This window comes from Tachyglossus aculeatus, chromosome X2 (assembly GCF_015852505.1).
Source record: "Tachyglossus aculeatus isolate mTacAcu1 chromosome X2, mTacAcu1.pri, whole genome shotgun sequence".
Taxonomy (NCBI): Eukaryota; Metazoa; Chordata; class Mammalia; order Monotremata; family Tachyglossidae; genus Tachyglossus; species Tachyglossus aculeatus.
The window spans coordinates 11,610,480-11,632,883 of record NC_052100.1 but is presented as its reverse complement, the minus strand read 5'-3'; the positions used below and the strand labels follow the sequence as shown (position 1 = coordinate 11,632,883).

The following is a 22,404-nucleotide window of genomic DNA, read 5'->3' as shown; positions in this document are numbered from 1 at the left end:
ACCCATGACCTCTGACTCCAAAGCCCGGGCTCTTTCCACTGAGCCATGTTGCTTCTCTACTTCTACTTTGCCTCTCTGATTTCCTATTACTACCCAACTCACACATTTCACTCCTCTAATGCTAGCCCATTCACCGTATCTCAATCTCATTATCTATCTTGCTGCTGACCCCTTGCTCACATCCTGCCTCTGGCCTGGAACGCTGTCCCTTTTCATATCTGACAGACGATCACTCTCCCCACCTTCAAAGCCTTTTTTTGTGGTATTCGTTAAGCGCTAACTATGTGCCAGGCACTCTACTAGGTGCTGGGGTAGATAGGTTGCCAACTTGTACTTCCCAAGCCCTTAGTACAGTGCTATGCACACAGTAAGCGCTCAATAAATATATATGATATATATCATATATATTTATTGAACGCTTACTGTGTGCATAGCACTGTACAAAGGGCTTGGAAAGTATATATATATATATATATATATATATATATATATATATATATATATATATATATATATATCAATGTCTGACTCCCCCTCTTGGCTGTAAACATGTTGTGGGCAGGGAACACGTCAAACAACTCTGTTGCACTGTACTGTCCCATACAGTACTACCAGAGTACTGTATGTACTCTGCATACAGTAAGCGCTCAATAAATATGATTGATTAATTGATTGACAGAGCACTGTACTTGGTGAATGGGAGGGTAGTAGAGACAGTGTTCTCAATTCAACTGTGGGAAATAACTGTCTTTGCCTGCATGAGCCCTGCTCTGATGCTCCGGCTCTTTTCCGACTCCCATCTGTCAGTTGTGCAGAGGATTAACTGTGGGTTTTTTTTTCTTTTCTTTTCTTTTCTTTCCTTTTCTTTTCTTTTCTTTTCTTTTCTTTCTTTTCTTTTCTGTTCTGTTCTTGTTCTTTTTTCATTTTTCGTCTGTTTGCAAAAGGAACTCCGGCGCAAGGGAGAAACCCAAACAAACAAACAGCAGCATGTCCTAGTGGAAAGAGCATGGGCCTTGGAGTTAGAGGATGTGGGTTCTAATCCCATCTCCGCCACTCACCTCTTTGTGACCTTAGACAAGTCACTTAACTTCCCCGTGCTTCAGTTCCCTTGCCTGCAAAACTGGGGATTCAGTCCCTGCGCTCCCTCCATTGAGCGTCCGAGACAATCCCAGTGCTTAGTACAGTGCTCAGCATAGAGTAAGCGCTTAACAAATTCCACGATCATCATTAGTAGTATTGTTGATAATAATAATAGTAACAAATGAAAACTGGGATGATAGTTTGGACTTTGCAGAGACCTCAAATACCATCTTGAAAAGAAAACTGGAAATACTGAAACTTATTTCCATCGGTCAGAGGGGACAAGTCTGATTGCTTGTGGCTTTCTCAGCAGCCAAGGGCTTGGAATCAAAAGATGGCCGTGGTTGTCTGCGCTTTTGTGCCCAATCCCACATTCCTTCCCCAGGAAGTAACCCGACCTGTAGCAAACTCCCCTTTCCTCCTCCCCTTCCCCACTCGGCCGCCTGCTCCTCCCTCGGCTCATCACTTGTTTGATCCAGTATCGAAGAAGACTAAAGTAAGGAGACACTGGGCAGCGTACTCTCCTGGGCTCGAAGTGGGTAACAGGAGCCGGAGAAAGAAGGGGCCCGGCTAGGAGTTCAGCAGCAGCAACAAGGTAGGGGGGGAAAGAGGAAGAAGGGAGATTTGGGCAGCGGGGAGCCGACAACTGGGCCGGGGGACGCTTTGGCCGAGTTTGGCTCGGTGGAAAGAGCCCGGGCTTGGGAGTCAGAGGTCATGGATTCTAATCCCGGCTCCGCCACATGTCTGCTGCGTGACCTTGGTCAAGTCACTTAATTTCTCTGAGCCTCAGTTACCTCATCTGTAAAATGGGGATTAAGACCGTGAGCCCCACGAGGGACAACCTGCTCACCTTGTATCCTCCCCAGCGCTTAGAACAGTGCTTTGCACATAGAGCTTAACAAATGCCATCATTATTATTATTAAGACCGGGATTAGGGTGCCTGAGTTCTAGCCCAAGTTTTGCTTCTGGCTCACTGCATCACCCTGAGTTTGGCTCCTCTCCCAGGTCTCAGTTTCTTCATCTGTCATAGGTGGCGGGGGCGGGGGGGCGGGGAGAGATCATTTCACATCTCAGGCCTACAGAGGAGGTGAATGGCATGCTTCCTCTCATGCCGTGGGCAGATTGAGATGGGCAGGAGGACAATTCCAGGGTGGTGTTACGATCGAGTACCGTGCTGAGCACTTCGTACAGTGCTCTGCATGCAGGAAGCACTCGGTAACTACCGTCGATCGATTGATCGGTGGACTATCGAGAGCTGCGTGGCTAGAGCTGAGAAAGCGACTTCTGCTTATTGATTCATTCAATCACAGTAAGCGCTTAATAAATACGAAAGGGATGGCAGGAAACCCTCAGAGGGCACGTGGCATCTTGTCAGAGTGGTCAGAGTGGTACAGATGGTTTTTAGTCTTTACCATTTTCCTATTTTGCCCAGAAGGGACCTGCTAGTACTGGCCCGTCGTCATCACCTCCATCGCCCCATCCCGTCCACATTTCAGAGCCGGGAGGGAGTGCCGGGGTGTGAGGCAAACTCTCCTTCCACCCTCTAACCTCACACATTCTGGACCTCCTAAGGTGGGGAAGGGAGGAGTAGCCACAGATAGAGGAGGGCAAAAGTAGCACAATAGTGCCTTAGAATTGGCACCTTTCTTCCCCCAAACCTGAAAGGACTTTCCCTGTATCATCTCTTGTTTCCTTACAACATCCCAGTGCAGTGAGATCAGGGTAAGGAAAGGTATTACTATTCCCATTTTTTAGATGGGAAAATGAGGCACAGAGCAGTGAAGAAGCTTTCTAAAACCACACCATTCAGCTGGGTTGGAACCCAGACTCCTGATGAGTTCCCAATGCTTTTTCCACCAGAATTTAGATCGCTCTGAATCAGTCGATCTAGAGCGATCTAAAAATCAGGCAATCTAGATCAGTCGAAGTCAATCTCGATCCATCGGATTCCTCTAAATTGCCGCTGCTTTTCCGAGCGTGCAACAGACACACATGGAAAGAGCAGAGGAGCACAGAAAATTCTCCTCCCAAAGACAAAGGTATCTGGGGAGCGGCGGTGGGGGTGGCTGGAATGTGCCTGTGGCTCATAAAGAGAGCATTGGACAAGATGATGCCCCCTCTTATCATAATCATAATAATGGTATTTGTTAAGCACTTGCTACATGCCAAGCACTGGGTTAGATGCAAGGTAATCAGGTTGTCCTGTGTGAGGCTCACAGTCTTCATCCCCATTTTACAGATGAGGTAACTGAGGTACGTAGAAGTTGAGTGGCTTGCCTAAGGTCCCACAGCAGACAAGTGGCGGAGCCAGGATTAGGACCCACGTCCTCTGACTCTTTCACAGGGGACGTGAAAAGCCCGTACTCTTTCCACCAAGCCACGCTGCCCATCACGTGCCAGGAGGTGGGCAGTTGAATCCAATTTTGGAAGGAGAACCAGAAGGCCCCGGGGATAGGCTGGGAAGGATCTACACAATCAATCAATCAATCAATCAATCGTATTTATTGAGCACTTACTGTGTGCAGAGCACTGTACTAAGCGCTTGGGAAGTACAAGCTGGTAACATCTAGAGACAGTCCCTACCCAACAGTGGGCTCACAGTCTAGAAGGGGGAGACAGAGAACAAAACCAAACATACTAACAAAATAAAATAAATAGGATAGGTACAAGTAAAATAAATAAATAAATATGTACAAACATATATACATATATACAGGTGCTGTGGGGAAGGGAAGGAGGTAAGATGCGGGGGATGGAGAGGGGGATGAGGGGGAGAGGAAGGAAGGGGCTCAGTCTGGAAGGGGCTCACAGTGTACAGTCTACAGAGCGCAATTCCATCTCCTGAAGCGATGGAAGGTTTGCGGCAGGCCGTGGGCTGATTTCCCCCTCTTGGCTGTAAACTCCCTGTGGACAGGGATCGTGACGAACGATTCTTGTTGTATTGTACTTTCCCAAGCGCTTAGTATAGTGCCCTGCACACAGCAAGTGCTCGGTAAACACCACTGGTTGGCTCCCTGGGGCTTGCCCTGAAAGCATCTCAAACCCCCAAATGATACATATGCAGTTGTCTGTTGTAATCGAAGAAGGGGCTATGGACAGTGAGGTTCACCTGTGGGTGCGTTTGTGGGACCCACAACCCCAACCACAATATACACACACACACGCACACACACACAGAAAAAAAGACCCTCCTTGGTCATAGTGACATGCTTGGATTTGCGGCCTCTGGCATTGTTTTCATTTTGGCCTCATGATCTGCTTGAAGAATCTTCTCAAAAAGAGAACCCTTCATTTTTTGATTACACTGAACAGTGTCTGTGGCAGTCTCCCAGCTCTCAGTTGAGATGCAGTACTGGCTGAGGCTTTGCTTTACCGCCTCCTTTAAATATTTCCTCTATCCCCCTTGCTTTCGACTGTCCAATTTCATCACAACAGGGCAGACTTCCTGGAGATGTGATTTTAGTGAGGTAAGAAGATTGGCTCCGTATCGCGTTTCTAGTTATCTTGTACCTGCCCCCCGTGCTTAATACAGTGCTTGGCACATAGGAAGTGTATAACAAATGCCACAATAATTATTACTATCAGCAGTAGTAGTATTGGTGTTAGAGGAGTGAAGTGGGAAGGCTGGGTTGCGGTGAAAAGTGAGTGAGGATAAGTAGGAGTGCTGTGAAGTCAATGGCGAGGACCGCTGGAGGTTTTGGAGGAGTGGGGAGATGTGTGCGGAACTACTTTTCGGAAAAATCATTTGATGTTGAATATGACACACAAGTGACACTGATGAAACTGCTCGAGGAGTTAGTCGGATGTGTCATCCGTGGGAGCTGGGACCGTTCTGTAGAACCTAAGCTTGTCCTAGAGCCTAATATCTTGCTGCCACCGCACTCTGACAATCTTCCAAAAGATGGGCTGACTTTCTTGATTGGATTTTCTACTTCCTTGCCTCTCAGTGCATCATTGGCCATTGGGTACCTTGGTAAACAAATTCTGTGACAGCATTTAACTCTGTCTTGCTAAAGAAGGTCTTTGTGTGAAATAGAAATTGTGTGACTAGCTGTCATTTATTTATATGAACGGCTGTATCCCCCTCTAGACTGAAAGCTCACTGTGGACAGGGAATGTGTCTGTTATATTGTTATATTATACTCTCTCAAGCGCTTAATACAGTGCCCTGCACACAGTAAGCGCTCAGTAAATGCGATCGACTGACTGAAATCCAACTGCCGCAGAAATCCTCCCATATCCAAGAAGTTACAAAGCTTAGCGAATAACCAGTCCTCCCTTGCCTTCTCCTCGGCGGTGAGTAACAGTGAAATGCCCGCTAATGAGACCAAAGATGAGTTTCTTCATTTTCTTCACTATGGACTTCTGGAGCCACTAAATTTCAGGATATTATTGATAATGCTGATGGAAACTGTGATGTAAACTCATGGGAATGTCTTAGCCTGGGGTAGACAAGAGAGGACAGCTGGAGAATCATAACGATAACAATAAAAATATAACCGTAATTGTTAACTTTGTTAAGCACTGGCTTAGTGGAAAGAGCACAGGCTTGGGAGTCAGAGGTTGTGGGTTCTAATTCCGGCTCCACCGTGACTTTGGGCAAGCCACTTAACTTCTCTGTGCCTCAGTTACCTCATCTGTAAAATAAGGATTAAGCCTCCATGTGGGACAACCTCATTGCCTTGTATCTAGAGAAGCAGCGTGGCTCAGTGGAAAGAAGCACGGGCTTTGGAGTCAGAGGTCATGGGTTCAAATGCCGGCTCCGCCAATTGTCAGCCGTGTGACTTTGGGCAAGTCACTTAACTTCTCTGTGCCTCAGTGACCTCATCTGCAAAGTGGGGATTAAGACTGTGAACCCCCCGTGGGACAACCTGATCACCTTGTAACCTCCCCGGTGCTTAGAACAGTGCTTTACACATAGTAAGCGCTTAATAAATGCCATTATTATTATCGAATACTCATTTTACAGATGAGGTAGCTGAGGTAAAGAGAAGTTAAGTGACTTGCCCGAGGCCGTACGGCAGGCAGCCGGGATTGGAACCCAGGTCCTCTGACTCGTAAGCCCTTACTCTTTCCACTAGGTCATGTTGCTCCTCTAACTATAAATACATAATGTGCATATGAAGTCTGTTCTCCATCAACTTTCCAGTTAAAATGTAATTATTGCAGCACTGAATGTTCTCCACGCTTTGATTTTTCTCTTCCTATTCCTTTCCACCATCTGTGGCCGTACACCAAGTACTGGCACACCAAATAATAATAATAATAATAATAATGATGGCATTTGTTAAGCACCTACTATGTGCAAAACACTGTTCTAAGCACTGGGGAGGATACAAGGTGATCAGGTTGTCCCACGTGGGGCTCACAGTCTTCATCCCCATTTTCCAGATGAGGGAACTGAGGCCCAAAGAAGTGAAATGACTTGTCCAAAGTCACACAGCTGACAAACGGCGGAGCGGGGGAAAGGTGCCAAGGAGTAGCAAGAAAAGGAGATTTTAGGCTGTCCATGAAGAGCTTGTCTGCCATTTGGGAAATAGCTACCTTAGAGGGGATTTTTTTTTTTTACGGCATTTGTCAACTGTTTGCTGGGCGTCAAACACCGCCATATTTTTGTCAGATTTCTTGGGGGAGAGAGGCAAATGATGCTTGACTTTTGACTTCGTAAATAGATCGACTATACTCCCATGCCACTCACTTCCCAACCCGCTACTGCCCTCCGAGCTGCCTCTCCTTCCCTGTTTTTGCTCGCTCCATTCTCTTTAACCTCCCACATTTCCTCCTGGCTCCCTACATTAAAAAATGAATCAGTCAGTGATACTTACTGAATGCTTAGTCCGCGCAGAGCACCGAGCGCTTGGGAGACGACAGTGCAATAAAGTTGGTAGACATGATTTCATTCATTCATTCAACCGTATTTATTGAGCGCTTACTGGATGCAGAGCACTGTACTAAGCGCTTGGAAAGTACAATTCAGCAACCAGTAGAGACAATCCCTACCCAACAATGGGCTCATAGTCTAGAATCTCTGCCCTCAAGGAGCTTACAGTCTCGTTGGGGAGACGGGAATTAAAATGAATTACAGATTGGGGAAGTGGCTCAGTATAAGGCTGTAGACGTTATTGCCGTGGAGTTGGGGTGATGGGGACACTGCTCATGGATGGCGGGAGCAGCATGGAGTAGCACAGGCATGGGAGTCAGAAGGTCATGGGTTCTAATCCCGGCTCTCCCACGTGGCTGCTGTGTGACCTTGGGCAGAGGCACTTCTCTGTGCTTCAGCTGCCTCATCTGGAAAATGGAGATTGAGACTGTGAGCCCCACGTGGGACAGGGACTGTGTCCTAGCTGATTTGCTTGTCTCCATCCCAGCGCTTAGTACAGTGCCTGGCATATATTATGTGTTTATTATTATTATTATTATTATTATTATTATTATTGCAACCATCTTGAGTGAGCTGGAGGCATAATACCCCAGCCCCAAGCCACCTCCAATAGCCTCTTACCCTGCCTCCTGGCAGCTTGTTTTTAAAGAAAGGATCTAGGATGCCAGTTGAAGAAAAAAAAGGGGAGAGATACAGAGAGGGCTGACCACGTGATGACTTAGAGGCAGATCTACCGAGGTGTGAGGAAAAGTGACTGGAAAGATGAACCTTTTTTTCCAATTGGAATCACTAGGTTTTAGGGAATCATCTGAAACCTAGGTCCATCCTGACTTTGAAACGGTACAGTAGCACCTTTATCACCCCTGAAAACAGTAAGGAGAAGCAGCGTGGCTCGGTGGAAAAGAGCCCGGGCTTTGGAGTCAGAGGTCATGGGTTCAAATGCCGGTTCTGCCAACTGTCAGCTGTGTGAGTTTGGGCAAGTCACTTAACTTCTCTGGGCCTCAGTTCCCTCATCTGTAAAATGGGGATGAAGACTGCAAGCCCCCCGTGGGACAACCTGATCACCTTGTAACCTCCCCAGCACTTAGAACAGTGCTTTGCACATAGTAAGCGCTTAATAAATGTCATTATTATTATTATTATTGAGGAAGGGATCAACACCTCCTGACATGAGTGATGGTGATGATGATAATTGTATCGTGCCAAACATTGTACCAAGCCCTGGGGTGGATATGAGATAATCAGGTTGGACACAGTCCCTGCCCCACGTGGGACTCACAATGTCAATGTTTAGGCTGAACAAAAAAATGATTCCATAAGCTTTGCAAGACTCTTTGGGATCATTTTAAATGAGAATGGCATTTTCTATTTATTTATATTGATGCCTGTTTACTTGTTTTGATTTGTATACAGCTATAATTCTATTTATATTGATTTCTGTTTACTCGTTTTGATGTCTGTCTCCCCCTTCTAGACTGTAAGCCCGGTGTGGTCAGGGATTGTCTCTATGGCTGAATTGTACTTTCCAAACGCTTAGTACAGTGCTCTGCACACGGTAAGCGCTCAATAAATCCGACTGAATGACGAATGCGTGAATGAAAAGGTAGAACTGACAGGGTTTAGTGATGGCTTGAATATGGAACGAGAGAGAGGAGTCAAGGATAATGCCAAGGTTACGGGCTTGTGAAACAGGAAGCAGGGTGGTGCCGTTCACAGTGGTGAGAAAGAGAGTGGGAGGACAGGGTTTTGGGTGGGAAGATAAGAACTTCAGTTTTAGCCATATGAAGTTTGAGCTGATGGAGGACATCCAAGTAGAGATGTCTTGAAGGCAGGAGGAAATGTGAGACTGCAGAGAGGGAGAGAGATCAGGGCTGGAGATGGAGATTTGGGCATCAACAGCATGGAGGTGATAGTTGAAGCCGTGCGAGCGAAAGAGTGCGAACTTATCTGTGTGCTCAGGGTTCCTGAGACGGGCTTAGAGTTGAAACTAATGTCGGTTTGGTCTTGCCAGCTTACTCGCCACTAACTTAGACAGACACTGAATATGTACCAATTTGAGACAGAAACCATAGTATTCTTTGGCAAAATGATTTCAATCAATTCATGGTATTTATTGAGTGCTTACTGTGTGTTAGGGAGAGTACAATGCAATAGAGTTGGGAGACTTGCTTCCTGCCCGCAACGAGCTTACAGTCTAGAGACTTTCCCTAAAACATCCTTGCTCTGGGCAGATATGGCCTGTGAGTGGCTTCTTGCTTCCTGTGGGCAGGGAACATATCTACTAACTCTATTATATTGTATTGATTCATTCATTCAATCGTATTTATTGAGCACTTACTGTGTGCAGAGCACTGTACTAAGCGCTTAGTACTCTCCCAAGCGCTTAGTACAGTGCTCTGCACGCAGTAAGCACTAAGTATGTATGACTGATTGATTCTTGCTTATCTCAGCTGCCTGGGCACAATTTAGAGAAGTGTTTTCTCAAATTTTTGCCGCCATGCTCTCTGCCCCCCGCCACAAAGGTCCATGTGATTTTCCTGTGCCCCACATCACTCCTCTTCCCCTTTATTCGCCTCCCACCGAAAGGCCCAGTTTGTCTCTTTCTTGGCTAGAAGGGAAGGAGGGAGAGAAAGAAGAAGAAAGGAGGGTCAGAGAGGTCTGCTCACCGCATTCATAAAGTTCAGTGTGTCACCATTCATTCATAATAATAATACTAATGATGGTATTTGTTAAGCGCTTACTATGTACCAAGCACTGTTCTAAGCGCTGGGAGAGATACCAGGTTATCAGGTTGTCCCAGGTGGGGCTCACAGTCTTGATCCCCATTTTACAGAGGAGGTAACTGAGGCACAGAGAAGTTAAGTGATTTGCCCAAAGTCACACGGCTGACAAATGGTGGAGCCAGGATCAGAACCCACGACCTCTGGCTCCCAAGCCCGGGCTCTTCCCATTAAGTCACACTGCTTCTCCATTCATTCAGTCATATTTATTAAGTACTTACGGCGTGCAGAGCACTGTACTAAGCGCTTGGGAAAGTACAGTACAACAATAAACAGTGACATTCCCTGCCCACGACGAGCTCACAGTCTAGAGATGGGGAGACAGACATGAGTACAAATAAATACAATTACAGGTGTAAGTGCTGTGGGGCTGGGATGTGGGGGAAGAGAAAAGGGACCAAGTCAGGGTGACGCAGACGGGAGTGGGAGATGAGGAAAAGCGGGGCGTGGTCTGGGAAGGCCTCCTGAAGGGAGATGTGCCTTCAATAAAGCTTTGAAGGTGGAGAGAGTCATTGTCCACTGAATTAATTGGGTTCAGGGCATCTGTGTTTCTGCCAGGGTCACTTTCTCGTGGTTGACCTCTTCTCACCTGTCACCTCTAACGGTTGGGAACGAGAGGGCTCCTTCACCTTGCCTGCCTCCCCTCCTGTGCTTCGTCGTCATCATCATCAGTAAGGATTCAGCACCTACACTGTGTGCAGAACACCATAATCTGTGCTTAGGGAACATGCCGGAGAATCAGTCGATCAATCAGTGATGTTTATTGAGCGCTTATTCTGTGCAGAGCACGGTACTAAGGGCCGGGGAAGAGTGCGATGTAACAGAATTTGCAGACACGTTCCTCTTTGACCATTTCACTGTTTTCACTGGGCCCTGAATTTCCATCCGTTTTAATAAGGCAAAGATTCCAGAGACCTGACAAAAACATTTTAACCAAGTCTTAGAGTCGGTGCACTGTAGGGCACTGAATTACCTTCCCCTTATAACGTAAAGCCTAACACAACAGTATGTCTCCCTCAAAAGCGTATCACTTTCCAGAAATCACACACTAGCCTTGGACTTTAATTTCCCTTGATTTACCTAAGTAAAATAAAGCGCGTGAGTAATCCCCGACCTTGAGGAGTTTCCCAAATCCCGCAAGCATCTCATATCCTACGGGAGGCCCTGGGAATCGGTCTATCTGGGCTTCAGGCCTCTGGGCCGCCTCATCTGGATTTGGGGACGGGATGGGGGAAGGGAGCGGGGTCCTGAATTGCTGCTGATCGGGCCCTGAGCCCAGCGATGTGAATGAAACCTGGGGCTTCCATTCCACGGATTGGGTTGCGTCCCATGTCGTGCTTTCGGCAGCAGACGGAACTTGCTTAGGCTGTGTTGGACAGAAACGGGAGAGGTTTGGGGGGTTTTGCGCCAAGCAATGAGGCGTTCATGAAGGAGGTATGCGCAAATCATAAGTTCCTTTGCTATTCTTTTAGATTCCCTGAAAGAGGCCTTTTCAACTGGAATGAAGAGTTTGAGGTCCAGGTTTAAGAAGGCAGAGGTGAGTCCTGAGGTACAGAGGGGTGGGAATGGAGTGTAAGACCAATACCTAGGGCCCGATCCCTCTCCGTCTCATCTCTCTCGCTGCTGACCCCCTGCCTCATGTCCTCCCTCCGGACTGGAATTCTCTCCCCCTTCCTATCCAACAGACCGCCACTCTCCCCACCGTCAAAGCCCTGCTAAAGTCATATCTCCTCCAAGAAGCCTTCCCTGATTAACCTCTCTCCTCCTCCACCCACACTTTTGTGTCATCTGGGCACTTGGCTGTGTTCCCCTTTAATCACCCCCAGCCCCTGTTTACATTTCCTTATAGCCTGCCGCTTTGTCTGCCTGTAATTTATTTTAATGTGTTCCCTCTGCTGACTTGTAAGTTCCTGGAGGCCAGGGACCATGTCTGACAACTCTGTTGTCTTGTCCTCTCCTAAACGCTTAGTACAGTGCTCTGCACACAGTAAGTACTCAATAAATACGCTCAATCGATTGATTGATCAATTGAGATAATCCCAGGATTCCATACCTAAAGAAGGCAGGATTATTCCAAATATTCCTCCTCCATGAATTGTCCTTTGGTTTGTCCCTAGCTTCCTCCATTGTCATTCCAGGCAGGAGGTGGCTTCCTTGAAGTCCCAAGTTGCTCTGACCTCGACTGCGGTTTCACTACTGTTTTACCCATAAAAGAGGCATCCCTGCAGCACTTTTTTTAATGGCATTAATTAAGCGCTTACTACGTGCAAAGCACTGTTCTAAGCCCTGGGGAGGTTACAAGGTGATCAGGTTGTCCCACGGGGGGCTCGCAGTCTTCATCCCCGTTTTACAGATGAGGGAACTGAGGCCCAGAGAAGTTAAGTGACTTGCCCAAAGTCACACAGCTGACAATTGGCAGAGCTGGGATTTGAACCCATGACCTCTGACTCCAGAGCCCGGGCTCTTTCCACTGAGCCACGCTGCTTCTCACTTACACAGGCATCTGTAATTTATTTATTTGTATTAATGTCTGCCTCTCCCTCTGGACCGTAAGCTCCTTGCGGGCAGGGAATGCGTCTGCTTATTGTTGCGTTGTACCCTCCCAAGCGCTTAGTACCATGCTCTGCCCACAGTGAGTGCTCAATAAATACGATGGAATGAATGAATGAAGTCGAAACTGGTGGAGAGGGGGGAAGTCGAAGTGGTAGTTGCCATTGAAGGAACCAAATACAGGGAAAGGAGACGACTGGACGGAACTGATCTGGGGGCGATCGAGTTTTCGATCGATCCATCATTGGTATTATTGAGTGCTTTCTGGATTTTCGGGGGCGGGGGAGGCACCTCCCTCTCCTTCCCTCCTCTCCACCCCTCCAAAACACGAAGCTAAAAGTCGGCTTGTGCCCCGGAGGAGGCCGGCTGGCAGAAGCAGCTTTTAGACTGTGAGCCCACTGTTGGGTAGGGACTGTCTCTATATGTTGCCAACTTGTACTTCCTAAGCGCTTAGTACACTCTGCACACAGTAAGCGCTCAATAAATACGACTGATTGATTGATTGTGGGCAGGCAACGTGCCCACCGACTCTGTTGTCTCGTCCTCTCCCAAGCACTTAATACAGTGCGTGCAGTAAGCGCTCAATTGATACCACCAATTGATGGGGGGGGGGGGGTTGAGAATCGGTCCTCGGTAGGAGTGGAGGGGAAAGGGGGGGGCTTGTGTGAGCTCAAGTAGGCTGGACGCCCCCCCAGCTCCTTCGCTGCCCTTGCCTCGCCCTCCTCTCCGGTTCCCAATCTCCGAAACAAAGGGAGTCCGGTTTCCGCGGCATTCACCGCCTTCCAGGATGGAGGAACCTGACCCGAGGACGGGCCGGGAGGGGGGCTGCAGTGCGCCAGGGGGAGGAGCCCGGCGGGGGCCACGGGGGATGGGGTGGGGGGCCCCCCGCATGGCCGCTCCTCGGGATTTCGCCCTGGCCATCATGAAGCAGATCTGCCTCTGCGCCGCCACCTCCTTCGCGGTAGGAGCGAGTCCAGGGAGGCCAGCACCCCTCCCCTCCCCTCCCCAGTGTGGGCTCCTTCCCATCCCCTTCCCACCGCCCCCAAGTTGCCCCCTCCCCCCTGAACCGTTGTCCAAGTCTCCGAAGCGCACCAACCCCCGGGTCGGACCCTCTTTCCCGTTATCCCTCCATCTCCCCTCTCCCCGTCACCACCCTTCCCGTGCAGAGCCAGGACTGGGGAAAGAACGACGAGAAGCTGCTGCAGGCTGTGGAGAGCAATGACCCTGCCCGGGTCACAGCCTTGCTGGTTCGGAAGGGCCTGGTCCCCACCAAGCTGGACACGGATGGCAAGTCTGCGTAAGTGCCCCCTCCCCGTTTTCCCAGCAGCTGGAAGACTCTGCCAGCCCAGGGCCAGTATCTGGTGTCCTCCGTGCCAGGAGAGACGAAAAAAGGAAACGGGGGAAAAGAAAGATGAGGGAACGTGTAGGTGTCGAAGCCCCCCCCAACCCCCGCTCCCCATGGCTTCCTTTCCCAGTACCCCGGGCCCAACAGGTCACTGGAGCTGCTGGAGTGGAGGAAGAGAGCGAGACATTCCTGTGGAGGCCCCATGATGGGCCCCCAAGGCCAAACAGTCCTAGGCCAAGTTCAGTAGCTCGCCCTAGACCCTAGAAGCAGGGCCTGGGCTTAAAGTGGTGGACGGGGGGTCCTTCGAAAGGAAATCCATAATTTTATCCAGGCGGAAAAATATATATATCTGTAAAATGTCCGATCTGTGGTTTGGGGAGAACGAATCCATTTAACCAGCCTACTTTAGTAAAAACAACTTCCTGATCATAATTATGTGATAAAATCCAATCACCTGCCATCTCTTATTGCTTCTGCTGGATCCGTGTGCCCGTTCTAAGGTAAGAAGTAGGCTACTGTGAAATGAAACTACGTTATACATGTTTTAAGACTGAGATGTAGCCACAGAACGGCTTTAAGTTAATTAAAAAGCAAGTTTATTTTAACGTGAATAGCCCCCGTGCCAGGATTGGGTTCGTTTTGCTTTAAATGACTTGTATACAGGACCCAAGCCACAGTAGACTTAACCCGGCCTTCTAGGGGACCCCTCCCCTCACAGGGAACTGGACTCCGGAGAGCAGCTGCGATCGGATGACCCGGTCACCGGCTCCTCGGCTAACTGCCCCCCTACGCACCGCGTGGCGAGGGCTCTCGAGGGGTCCCGATCACGGGGTGGGACAGGGCCCCTTAGGACTCAAGCCCCGGGTTGACCGGTGTCCTTTCGGAAGGGGCTGGTAGGCAGTGGTCATATTGGCTGAGGGGCTGCGGAGGTCTCCATTTATTTTATTTTGTTAGTATGTTTGGTTTTGTTCTCTGTCTCCCCCTTTTAGACTGTGAGCCCACTGTTGGGTAGGGACTGTCTCTATATGCTGCCAATTTGTACTTCCCAAGCGCTTAGTACAGTGCTCTGCACATAGTAAGCGCTCAATAAATACGATTGATGATGATGATGATGAAGCACCAAAATCTTTTATTTTCTCTTATGCGTTTCTCTTCTTCTTTCTCAAATCCTCCTTTTTCCTAATACGGAACCTTGCCTCTGATGCCACTTGGCAAAAAAGTCCCCCAAATATTTTACCAGTCGACCCTACCTAATAAGGCACACGGGCACTAAAGTCAGTGAGACCAGCATTCTTGACCTTGCAGCTGGCAACAGTCTTTACTCACCCCCAAACGAGTGGGTAAATGGCCATTTGAAAACGCTGTTTAGCGGGCGGCCAGGAGTTCCCCAAGGGTGCCTATGAGGGATTTTGACTGGGGGCTGGGGGGGGTGGTGGTGTTTCTGCTGCAGGTTCCACTTGGCTGCAATGCGGGGAGCTGCAGCTTGCTTGGAAGCCATGCTGGCCCACGGAGCCAACGTCATGAGCACCGACGGCTCAGGTAGCCCACAGCTCAGAAACCTGGCCGGGGGACAGGGCCCGAGCCAAGAGGAGAGAGCCCAAGACCGACTGCTGATGGTCTGGGTGGGAGTTCTAGTGCCAGCTTTGCTGAAGCAACGTGGCCTAGTGGAAAGAACACAGGAATGGGAGTCACAGGACCTGGGTTCTAATCCTGGCTCTCCCACTCATCTGCTCTATGACCTTGGGCTTCTCTGTGTCTCATTTCCCTCATCCGCAAAATGGGGATTGGATACCTGTTCTCCCTCTTACTTAGACCGTGAGCCCCATGTGGGACCTGATGATCTCGTCTCTACCCCAGTGCTTAGTTCAGTGCCCGGTGTTATTATTATTGTTATTATTCATGACAATGATAATAAACAAGTTACTTCGATCAGTCATCAATCAATCAAAGGTATTTATTGAGTACTTACTTTGTGCAGAGCACTGTCCCAAGTGCTTGGGAAAGTACAGTACAACAGAGAAGGTATAGTCGAACCCTGCCCACAAGAAGGTTTCAATCTAGAGCTTACACCTCCACATCGAACAGAAACACCTTACCATCGGCTTTAAAGCACTCAGTCAGCTTCACCCTCCTACCTCGCCTCACTCTATCTCCTACTACAGCCCAGCCCGCACACTTTACTCCTCTTAGCTCCAGCCTGTTAATGGTGCCTCTATCTCACTGCCTCCCCTTTCCCACCTCCTCCCTCTGGCCTGGGTTTCCTCTCCCTTCTGCGTGGTCTGTGCACTTAGATCCGTGCCCTTTGGACACTTGGTATTCACCCCTCCCTGGGCCCCACAGCACTTATGTAAATATCTGTAAACTATTAATTTGTATTAATGCCTATCTCCCCCTCTAGACTGTAAGCTCATTGTAGGCAGGGAACGTGTCTACCAACTCTGTTTTATTCTATTTTATTTTTATTATATTCTCCCAAGCATTTAGTACAGTGCTGTGCACACGGTAAACTTTCAATAAATACCACCGATGGGTGGGTCGATAGAGGGGGAGACAGACATGAAAATTGACATGAAAATTCATTTCAGATGGATATGTACCTAAGTGCCTTGGGGCTGGGGGAGGGGCGACTATCAAAGTGCTTAAAGGGGAACAAACCGAATAGCAAAATCAACACAGAAGCCGGGGCGGCTGAGACAGGGAAGTTTCTTGGAAGAAACGTGACTCTTGGAAGAAATGTGATTTTAGGAGGGCTTTGAAGGTGGGGAGAGTACAGGTCTGTCAGATGTGAAGGGGGAGGGAGTTTCAGACACGAGATCGACGCACAGCGAGTAGGTTGGCGCTGGAGGAGTGGAGTGTGCGGATTGGGTCGTAGTTGGAGACCAGCGGGGTAAGATAGGACGGGGAGTGCCGACTGAGGCCTTTGAGCCTTCAATTTACCCATCTGGAAGAACCTGTCACTAACCTACTTCCTGGGGATGACAGCAGGGGAATAGGTGAGGAGTGGGGGAAGCAGCGTGACAGTGAAAAGACCTCAAGGACCTAGGCTCTAATTCTGGCTCTGCCACTTGCCTGCTGAGTGACCTTGGGCAAGTCATTTAATATCTCTGTGCCTCAGTTACCTCATCTGTAAAATGGGGATTAAGGCTGTGAGCCCCATGTGGAACACGGACTGTGTCCAACGTTAATTAGCTTGTAACAACCCCAGTGCTTAGAACAGTGCCTGGCACAGAGTAAGAGCTTAACAAACACTATTATCATTAATAATAATAATAATAATAACAAATACCACTAAAAAAAACCCCAAACAACAGTAACAGCAAAACCTGAGTGTGGCTCGTAAGCTTCGAGAGGGCTGGGAGCCTGCAACTTCTCTGCTTTCTATAAAGTTACAGAGAGCCAAATGCAGCGTCAATTAGTACTTTGGGGCGGGAAAGAATTAACTCCAGAACCAGGGAGTCCCAAAGGCCTAGGAAGAATCTGACTGAATATTCTTCCTCTTTCAGGTTATAATGCCCTGCACTTAGCTGCTAAGTATGGGCACCCACAGTGTTTGAAACGGCTGCTTCAGGTAAACTCCGCCCGCCTCCCACCCCCGGCAGGGTGGGTCAACTCATTTCATTTCATTTCAGCCATCTTCTCTCCCAGGCAGCCTGCGTGGTGGACACCGTAGACGGCAGCGGGTGGACGGCTCTCCATCACGCAGGTGGGCGGCGAGGGGCCGCCTGAAGGGGTCTTTAGTGGAAGGGGATGGGATGTTTCCAGAATTCCTGGGCTGGGGTGAAATGGGATAGAACCACGGCTGACGGAACAGGCTAGAGCTCAGCTCCAGTTAAAGAAGGCCCAGAAGGGGTGGTGGGGAGGAGGGAACCCACTGTGTCCTGTCTCTTTGCTCGCCAGGAGCCACAGCCCCGCTTCTGCTATTTTACTCCTTCCAGAAGGCCCCGGGCTGCAGGCCTGTTGCCTTCTCTAATGGGCGACCGGCCGCCAAGGAAGCGGGGGCTGCCGACATTCGGGTTAGACCATTTTTTAACATTTTTAAGCATCGGTCAGACTCAACAGTGGGGCAGCTGGGATGGGCAAGGATAACCCCATGAGGAACAGGGACACGGGTGATTCAAATCCAAGGATTCTTCCAAGCGTTATGTTAGTCACTCCGTTGGCAAATCTAATATTTCTGACCCACATCAGATGTGCCCCCCACCAGCACTGACAAATGGAGCGAAAACAGATGGATTTGAATTTAAGCTCCTCTCATTTTCTTGTCCATCCCAGGGAAGAGGTGCCGCTGAGCAGCAAAGCGACCAAAAGACAGGGCAGTCGGGAGGGAGGGGGAGAAATCCGCGGATGGGAACGTAACGCAGGGGAGGGGCAGTGATCAAGTTGGTGGGTTTTTTTTTTGTGTGTGTGTGTGTGGCGGGGGTGATGGTGTGTCTCTCTGCAGCTGCCGGTGGCTGTCTCTCCTGCTCTGAAATGCTCTGCACCTTCAAAGCTCATCTGAACCCCAGGGATCGGGTGAGGTGTCTCTTTTCCCCCAAAAAGCAGGTCCTCCCGTCCCTCCTCTCCTTCACTCTCTCTGGACACTCTAGCATAACCCGATTATCAGTGTACTGTATTTATTGAGCGCTTACTGGGAGAGTATGATATAACAATAGAACAGACACATTCCATGCCCACAGTGAGCTTACTGGCTAGAGGGGAAGACAGACAGTAATATAAATAACTAATAATAATAATGGCATTTATTAAGTGCTTACTGTTTGCAAAGCACTGTTCTAAGCGCTGGGGCGGTTACAAGGTGATCAGGTTGTCCCACGGGGGGCTCACAGTCTTAATCCCCATTTTACAGATGAGGGAACTGAGGCCCAGAGAAGTGAAGTGACTTGCCCAAAGTCACACAGCTGACAATTGGTGGAGCTGGGATTTGAACCCATGACCTCTGACTCCAAAGCCCGGGCTCTTTCCACTGAGCCATGCTGCTTCTCTATAATTCTTATTATTCTCTAAATAAATCAATTACAGATATGTGCGTAAGTGTTGTGGGGCCGGGAGGGTGGATGAATACAGGGAGCAAGTCAGGGTGACGCAGAAGGGAGAGGGAGAAGAGGAACGGAGGGCTTAGTCAGGGAAGGTCTCCTGGGGGAGATGTGCCTTCATTAAGGCTTTGAAGATGGGGAAGGGTCATTGCCTGTCGGATATGAGGAGGGAGGGGGTTCCAGGCCGGAGGCAGGACGTGGACGATAGACGAGATCGACGTGCGGCGTGAAAGCGTTAGAGGAGCGAAGTGCGTGAGCCGGCTTGTGGGAGGAGAGTAGCGAGGTGAGGTAGGAGGGGGCGAGGTGGTTGAGTGCTTTAAAGCCAAGGGTGATCATTTGGCCACCCGCCTCCTGGTGATCAGCCATCAGAGTGCACAGATGGAGTGGGATGGTCGTCCCTCTTCGTGTCCCCTCTCCCCGTCCGCTTCTCATTTCCTCCCTCCCCTCCGCCCCTCCAGTCGGGTGTGACACCCCTCATTCTGGCCGCCCAGATGAGCCACGCGGAACTGTGCCGCCTCCTGCTCCAGCACGGAGCGGCTGTGAATGACCAGGACCAGCAGGGCAGGTGAGTGGTCACTGCCACTGTCTCACCTTGGGGAAGCCATGTTGGGCAGGAGGGGGGACAGCCTGGGAATGCTAACATTTTAACCAGAAGGACGAACGAGAATTTTTCCAGATCCCCAAAAAACGATGGTGGAGTTCTTTACCACTTGCCTGACGTCAATTGTTCCAATTGGCAAGTGCCCCTTTTCAAGGCTGGCTGTAACCTTCTTCCCCCAAATCCAGCTGCTGCCTATTGGAAAGTGAGGATGGGGATCCTGCAGGATGTAGGAAGGACCTGGTCCCCCCCTGCCCCCCCAAACAGTCCCACTCCCCACCTGAGGTTCTATGGGGGGAAGCCGGGCTCCCCAAGAGCGTCAGGAGCTTGGTTGGCTAGATCCCGGCGGCTGAAGTGGGAAGAGCTTCTGAATTGGAGGCGGGGGGACCTCAGGAAAGTCCTCCGACCGGGCGTGTCCAGCCTCACTCACCCTGTTGCTTAGGCAAGAGGCGCCGGGAGCTCCTAAGGATGCTAGGAGATAACGGCCCACAGGCCCAAGACGAGAGCTGGGAGCTTGTGGGCCCGTTCCCTGGCTCCTCCCGCCAAAGGGAGCCTGTGTTTCCTGCTGCAGAACAGCGTTGATGTTGGCCTGTGAGGGAGCCAGCACGGAGACGGTGGAGGTGCTTTTGCGGGGCGGGGCCCGGCCCAGCCTCACCGACACCCTAGGCCACAACGCTGCTCACTATGGAGCCCTCACGGGGGACGCCCTGGTCCTTCACTTATTACAGGATGCTGCCCAGCGCCAGTCCTTGGCCAGTGGTAGGTCAGATCCCGAGGCCCGTCGGTGGCTGGGAAAACTGAGGAGCGGCGAGCACTGGTCCTCTCCAACCCCTGCTCTCTGGTGTCAGGCTCCGCCTCCCCACTCTGGGTAGCATGTTTCACTCCCCTTGCATCACCCTGCCTCCTATTCCTCTTGTTAAGGGGGTGGAAGGGAGCAGGGAGGGAGGGAGGGAGGGACGGAGGGACCGAGGGACCGAGGCCTTGGGCAAAAGAGAGACCCGAGTCTGCTGATTACCTTCTGTTCTTTCTCCTCCCTTTGCAGAAGAGGAATCAGCTGAAATATCTTCTCAGGTATTCTGTTCGCCCTGCCCTCTCCCGGTTGGGGCTCCCCGGAGCAATGATCCCAGCCTCTTCTTCCATCTCCCCAGACCTCGTGCTGTCCCTCTCCTTTCCCCTTTCCCCATCGTGGAGCCGTGATGCCTACTCATGACTGGAGTGTACGTACACTGGAGCTGGGGACCGCCCCCCCCCCCCCCAACCCCAGCTCCTCCCCGTTTTTACTCCCTGACTTTCAGGAGCCTCAAAAGGCCCACGGGAACTGAAGCCACGACCCGTCCAGTTTGGTCCCGACTAAATACAGAGTCCAGAATTCCTGGGTTTGACTTCCAAGTCTGCACCCGGGACCCGCTCTGTGCCTCAGTTTCCCTGTCCGTGAAGCTAAAAAGGGGGGTGGGGGGGATGACGACTACACCGACCCTTGCTTGCTCCCCTGCTTTGCTTTGTCAGTGGGAGAGGGGTCGTGTCAGAGGACTGGCTTCAACCGGCCTTCATCCCATTTCCCCGCAGACCTCTCTGACTAGCCAGCCAACTCCTAAGGAGAAGAGCACGGCCTCCAAGAAGAGGAAGGCTCCCTTGCCTCCTCCCTGTTTCCCTATCCCGGTAGAAGAAGCTCTGGGTGTGGGGGGCGGAGAGGGGGGCACGGACTTACCCAGTCCCCTCCGTCCCGGGAGGCCAGGGAGGAGGGAGGCTCCTTTGAGACTGGGGAAGGGGGAGCTGGGGGGAGATTGCAGGGCCTTTCAGAGTCGCACGGTCTCCTGTAGCAGGGGGATCGTCAACCCCTGCCCGGAACTGAGCCAAAGCCCCTCGGGTGGCAGAACCTGGTCCTGTTGCAGCCCCCCGCCATCCTTTCCCCTCCCCCAGCAGGGGTTTGGGCCAGGAGAGGGGCTCTCCCGGGGGGGCTGGCCCTAAGCAGGTGCTTGGGGCCTCCCAGGAGGATAAGGAGGCCTACGAAGAGATCGTGAGGCTGCGGCAGGAGCGGGGTCAGCTCTTACAGAAGATCCGGAGCCTGGAGCAGAAGCAGAAGCAACAGGCAAGCTGAGGGGTCCTGGCCTAGATGGGAGGTCAGAGAAGAAAAGGGATTGACTGACTGACTGACTGAGATCTGGTCTGGGAGCCCAGCAAGGCAGTGGGGCCCTGGAGGGTTCATTCATTCATTCATTCAGTCGTATTTATTGAGCGCTTACTGTGTGCAGAGCACTGTACTAAGTGCTTGGGAAGTACAAGTTGGCAACAACAGGCTCACAGTCCAGAGGGTTGGGTGGAGAGGATCCTGCCAGAGCTGAATTCACGGTGGCAGGAGGCCACGATGGGACGCAGGGTGGAGCCCGCTGCAATCCTGTCCCTCTCTGCCCGTCACCTTGCAGCCCCAGGACCCCGAAGACAGCTCCCTCCACACCCTGGAGAAACAGGTAAATCTAGGAGGCTACAGACCGAGAATCCGGTGCCCATAACTGCCTCATCCCTCCCTCCTCCTCACCGCGTCAGTTGCTCCAATTGGCAAGTGCCCGTTTCCAAGGTTGGCCCTAACCTTCTTCCCCGAGATCCAGCTGCTGCCTATCGGAGAGTGGGGAGGGGGATCCTGTGGGACATAGGAGGGATCTGGCCCTCCCCTGTCCCCCAAAACAGCCCCAATCCCTACCTGAGGTCCTCCAGCCCCACTGCCCGAGGGAGTTGGAAGCAAGCCGACCTCATTTCACGGAAAGGAAGATAGGAGAGCTTCTGAAAGCCTCACGGGGGTGAGATGGAGGGTGGGGCTCCCAGGATTTGGTCTCTGCCAGAGGAGGAAGGCAGAGGGGCCTTCGGTGCTTAGGTGTCTAGCACAGCACAGTGTATCTTAGCTACATTTGGGACTGTTGACTGCCACCTTGGTCCAGTCTGCTCCCCTCCGGAGCCAGGTCCTTGGGGGAAGTGTGGCTGGATGGACCCCATGATGGGAGCCCCCCCCCCCCAAAAAAAACAGATCAAAGAACTGCAGAAGCAGCTGGCGGACAAGCAGGAGGAGAAGGAGAGCCTAAGCAAGGAGTTAGAGACCCTCCAGAGCCGCTTATCTTTGCTAGAGGTATGAGCCCTGGCTTTG

General features: G+C 50.8%; 1 protein-coding gene across 3 annotated transcripts in view; it reads left to right on the top strand.

Moving 5' to 3' along the window:
* Nucleotides 1-1,589: 1,589 nt before the first annotated feature.
* The window catches only part of ANKRD24 (ankyrin repeat domain 24), a 30,091-nt gene continuing 9,276 nt past the window's right edge, over nucleotides 1,590-22,404 (top strand). The window contains exons 1-14 of one of the 3 annotated variants that reach the window (XM_038771606.1): nucleotides 1,590-1,675; nucleotides 11,215-11,279; nucleotides 13,465-13,589; nucleotides 15,088-15,176; nucleotides 17,141-17,205; nucleotides 17,283-17,340; nucleotides 18,079-18,149; nucleotides 19,129-19,235; nucleotides 19,840-20,027; nucleotides 20,311-20,339; nucleotides 20,835-20,927; nucleotides 21,259-21,357; nucleotides 21,692-21,736; nucleotides 22,288-22,386. In XM_038771606.1, the coding sequence (XP_038627534.1) occupies nucleotides 11,244-11,279; nucleotides 13,465-13,589; nucleotides 15,088-15,176; nucleotides 17,141-17,205; nucleotides 17,283-17,340; nucleotides 18,079-18,149; nucleotides 19,129-19,235; nucleotides 19,840-20,027; nucleotides 20,311-20,339; nucleotides 20,835-20,927; nucleotides 21,259-21,357; nucleotides 21,692-21,736; nucleotides 22,288-22,386 (1,104 nt within the window). In that variant the 5' untranslated portion in view covers nucleotides 1,590-1,675; nucleotides 11,215-11,243. Of the gene's footprint in view, nucleotides 1,676-11,214; nucleotides 11,280-13,196; nucleotides 13,254-13,458; nucleotides 13,590-15,087; nucleotides 15,177-17,140; nucleotides 17,206-17,282; nucleotides 17,341-18,078; nucleotides 18,150-19,128; nucleotides 19,236-19,839; nucleotides 20,028-20,310; nucleotides 20,340-20,834; nucleotides 20,928-21,258; nucleotides 21,358-21,691; nucleotides 21,737-22,287; nucleotides 22,387-22,404 lie in introns of those variants that run through there. The other 2 variants (XM_038771605.1, XM_038771604.1) reach the window with 2 other exon arrangements.